At 34.6% G+C, this 4228-nt stretch overlaps 1 protein-coding gene across 1 annotated transcript; it reads right to left on the reverse strand.

Annotated features, from left to right (window-relative positions):
• Positions 1-713: 713 nt before the first annotated feature.
• LOC139871781 (trihelix transcription factor GT-2-like) lies at positions 714-3734 on the reverse strand. The gene is made up of 3 exons (XM_071859509.1): positions 3427-3734; positions 2192-2958; positions 714-1780 (listed from the first exon to the last, which is right to left on the reverse strand). Exons 1-3 carry the CDS (start codon positions 3660-3662, stop codon positions 954-956), a joined length of 1830 nt encoding a protein of 609 aa, XP_071715610.1. The 5' UTR covers positions 3663-3734; the 3' UTR covers positions 714-953.
• Positions 3735-4228: the final 494 nt, after the last annotated feature.

Raw genomic sequence — 4228 nt, forward strand, 5'->3', positions numbered from 1 at the left:
ACAAACAATTTTTTTCTTTTCTTTTTATTTATAAAAAAACAAGGGAAATAAATAAATAAACATTTCATTCAAGAGATGAAATGTTAAGAAATACATCATGGATCAGAGGGCATACCCTAATACAAAAAACTTGCATACATCAATTTTGAGCCTAAACAAACCGAATTCAACAATAAGATAGCGCCTTGAGATTACATATCTCTAATCAAAATCCAAGGGGTAGACGACCAAATAAAAATATTGATGCGAATGGCAAAGTTTCGATATTGTAGCCCAAAGGAAGCTTTTATGCTAGATCTATCTTACCAAGGCCGCCCAAGAAGAAAAAGACTCACTGAAAACGACTTCATTTCTAGCTATCCACATCACCCAAATGATTGAAGGACCGATGATATTCCAAAAATTTGATGCCCCAATACCCATACCCGAAGAGTACAACACAATTATTTTGGCAGAAAAACTAAAAACTTTATAAACTGAGAGCCCAACGTACATCGAAAAAAGAAATCCTACCGAGCTCAACTAACCGCTAACAATACAACACAAGCTCAAACAATAGAACAATACAACCAAGCAAGCTAAGAGTACAACACAATGAAGAAATAACAGCTAGACCATTAAAATGTGAAGGTACAGCCACTATTCATATTAAATTAAATTTAAATGGTACATCATCATTTAATAAAATGAAAAGAAATATAACAAGAATCATATATTCAATATAATCATACATAAAAGAACATGCAATTAATACTTGTGTTTATTCAATTATATAATTGTAATAACTGAAGAAATATAGAAAAAATACAGAAAACATGTTATTATATGTATCTAACCAATAAAAAATAATATCACCATTTTCCAAGTTACAACTCCCCCATGTGTCCGCATTCAAATTTCACAACCCGACCCGATTACCATTTGGCCCATTTCACATCTTTAGACAGCAGTCATTAAGACACCTTGTTGGCAATAATCTCATACTCACCACCTTCATTTTCTTCATCATCATCACCATCATTATCATCATCATCATCATCATAATTATCATCATCACCATTATCACTTCCTACATCTTCCATGTCCACATTGGACATGGGTTGTTGCGGTGGTTCTTGAACCACAGCAGCAAGCCGCCATTGTTGATCAATAGCATCAATACTAGGCTGTTGCTGCATCGATGGTGGAGTTTTTTCTATCACCATTGGTGCTGGCGGCCATTGGTTCTCAGGTTGAGCAATAATTGGAGTCGATTTCTCTTTGTAAATTGCATCAAGTTGATCGAAATAAGGGCATGTTTTAGAATCCTCGGATCTTTTCCTGTTTCCTTCTTTCATTTTCTTATAGTATTTATTAATGTTCTCCCATTTTTCTTTGCATCTTTTGGCATTGCGGTTGTAACCAAGTTTTTTCATTCCCGATGATATCTCCTCCCATAACGGTCCTTTTGGGACGTTTTCTTGATACTTAATGTCGAGTTGTGTTCTTAGTGTAATCAATGCACTTATCTCGGCTTTTGGCCACCGTGATGGACTTGGGGATAGCATATTTTCTCCTACGCCACCACTAACGTTAAAATGTTTCACTATAGGTGGTGGTACGGATACTAATTGTGATGTGGGTGGTAGTTGTTGAGCTAATGGTGGTTGTGGTGGTGGGGATTGTACAACCAGCGGTGTTGGTATTGGTGGTGGTGGTGATGGTGATGGGTAGATTTGTTGTTGTCGTATGACCTGGGCGGTGGACATTACTGGCGGTGGCGGTGGCGGTGACAGGAGTTCTGTTTATAAATGAGTAGTTGAAATTAGTAAAAACATATGTGAACTCATGTACAAACAGATTAGAATTTTCATCTCCAGTGTTTATGTTAATAATTATTAATGATACCAATGAAATCATGTTAAAACAACTTAATTTAATTTTGAAAGAGTTTTAACTGTTACATTGCCAAAAATATTAATATACTATGTACATAGAGAAGGTGAAATCTACAAACTGGAAGTAATCTAGTAATGCAATTACCAAAAATATACATGAACAGAGGAGGTGGGATTTTAAAAAATTGACTATCAAACACTTATTTTGGAAAAAGGTCATCTATATATTTTTATTTTATTTTATTTTTATTTTATTATACTGTACTAAGATCACTATTTACTAGTTATAATAATTCAAAAGGTTTAGATCGAACCTGTTAGTTTTTCTCTGGTTTCATCACTAATTAGCTTGACAGAATCGGTGTTGCTGGCACTAATCTTCTGCAAAAACGTGATGAAGGCTGCGTTTTTTGCTGCAACGATCGACCTTTCTTGAACTAACTGTTCGTGTTCTTGATTCATCTTGGCAATTTCATATGCTCTCCAAGCTTCCTCTCTTGCCACTCGATCTCGCTCCCGTTTCTCAAGCGTATCAATAAACTTCGATTGTAATTCCTCTTGCTTCTTAATCACATCCTTCGTTAATTTCACGAAAAAATCCTCCCACTTTTTTTTCTTCATTGGTGGTTCGTCGTCAGAAGAAGAAGTATCTGACGAGAAAGCCGAGTCTGTGGACCCCGAACTATTCGGTTGAGAAAAAGGAAAAGTCCTTTTATGATTCATCACCGGCGGTGGTGGTGGTGGTTGGACTGCCATCACCGCCGGTGCTGCAACTGAAATCGGACTCACATTGTTCTGATCCGATTCCGTTGCAACATTATAAGAAGATGACACATTAGTAGTAGTAGTAGTATTACTCATTGCCACCAATACTGGCGGCGTTTTCACGGCAGCAGGAGGTGGAGCAGGAACTGTGGCACGAGTGTTGAATTCTAAAGCTTGTAATTGATCTGAAAATCGGTAGATTTTATCAGATTTTGTAGTTCTACCTTCTTTTGTTCGACGATGATATTTCGATACGTTTTCGAATTTCTCTCTACATTTCTTGGCGCTACGATTAATTCCAAGCTCCAATAATTTCCTAATTACCATCAATGAAAAAGTTTCAAATTTATTAGCATAAAATTAACATGAAAATTAACGTATCACAAAGTAAAACAAGAATAATACTATTCATAATCCATTTAAATATTCATATTCATTAATTAATTTAATTTAATATATAAAAAACAATATATTTGAATTAGGACGAAGTCTGTTTCTATTAGGTCATACTTTCAAACACTAAAACCTAAAATTAAACAAAAGTTTCCAATTATAATTTAAAATTCACGTGTTTTATAGTGAAATGAAATACATAAATCACAATTCAAGCATAAATTCAAAAAAAAAAAAAAAACAAATTAGAAACTATTAATTCAAACTAAGTCAATCACAAAACGTTGACTATGTCAGTCAAACTTGATTGAAAATTTGGTTCATAGATCTCGCCGGAGAACCTGCTTCATGAATACGAAAAATAGAGAATTATAATCCAAATTAAAGTTACCTGGAAACGTTATCCCATAACGGACCTTTAAGATTTGAATCACGAAAAGCTGCATCCATTTCTGACCGAATTTTAATCAAAGCTAATGTTTCATGTTTCGGCCACCGGTTTCCACCGGAGCTCCGGTTACCGTCGTCAGCAATTTCACTGCTGTCATTTCCATGGAGTTGAGCTGGTGGTTGATGTGACGGAACTGAGTCGCCGCCGTCACCGGAGGCTGACGGAACTTGTTGCATCGAGGTAGATTTTTATTGGGGGAAAGAGAAAATAAAAAATAAAGTATAGATAATAAGTAAATACATGAATCAAACAAGTTACAAAATGAAATGTGAAAATGTGAAATGTTGAGGGTTTTATTGTAAGATCGTATTTAATGATGACATTTTTAAAGTTATATGATTAAACAATTTTTAAAAAAACTTTAATCTTTTTATTTTTTGGCAAAAAAAACTAGTCTGTAAAAATTTATAATAAACGAGAAATACTACATCTGTAAGATATGAGGTCACGAATAACATACATCCACAAGTTTCTATAATAGGAGTAAATGGTTTATAAATAGTAAGTATATACTCGACTAGTCAGGGTCCGACCCGCGCAGAGGTGAAACTAGGATTTTTTACATCGGGGTCAAAAAAAAAAAAATTTTACCGTAGCAATTTTTTTGGACAAAATTTGAAGATTTTTGGGCAAAAGTTGAAAAATTTTGGGCAAAATTTGAAGGTTTTGGGGCAAAATATGTAGGTTTGGGGGCAAAAAAAAAAAATCCACAGGGGGCAAAGTCGAAAAACTCAAAATTTTT

The sequence above is a fragment of the Rutidosis leptorrhynchoides genome, chromosome 10, assembly GCF_046630445.1.
Source record: "Rutidosis leptorrhynchoides isolate AG116_Rl617_1_P2 chromosome 10, CSIRO_AGI_Rlap_v1, whole genome shotgun sequence".
Classification (NCBI taxonomy): domain Eukaryota; kingdom Viridiplantae; phylum Streptophyta; class Magnoliopsida; order Asterales; family Asteraceae; genus Rutidosis; species Rutidosis leptorrhynchoides.

What these genes read in the sequence shown, in the direction of transcription:
- LOC139871781 (XM_071859509.1), bottom strand. Translation starts at nt 3,662, where the DNA reads ATGCAACAAGTTCCGTCAGCCTCCGGTGACGGCGGCGACTCAGTTCCG. An exon ending in TTATGGGATAACGTTTCCAG is followed by an intron (nt 2,959 to 3,426) that starts GTAACTTTAATT and finishes GATGGTAATTAG; the next exon opens with GAAATTATTGGAGCTTGGAA. An exon ending in AACCAGAGAAAAACTAACAG is followed by an intron (nt 1,781 to 2,191) that starts GTTCGATCTAAA and finishes ATTTATAAACAG; the next exon opens with AACTCCTGTCACCGCCACCG.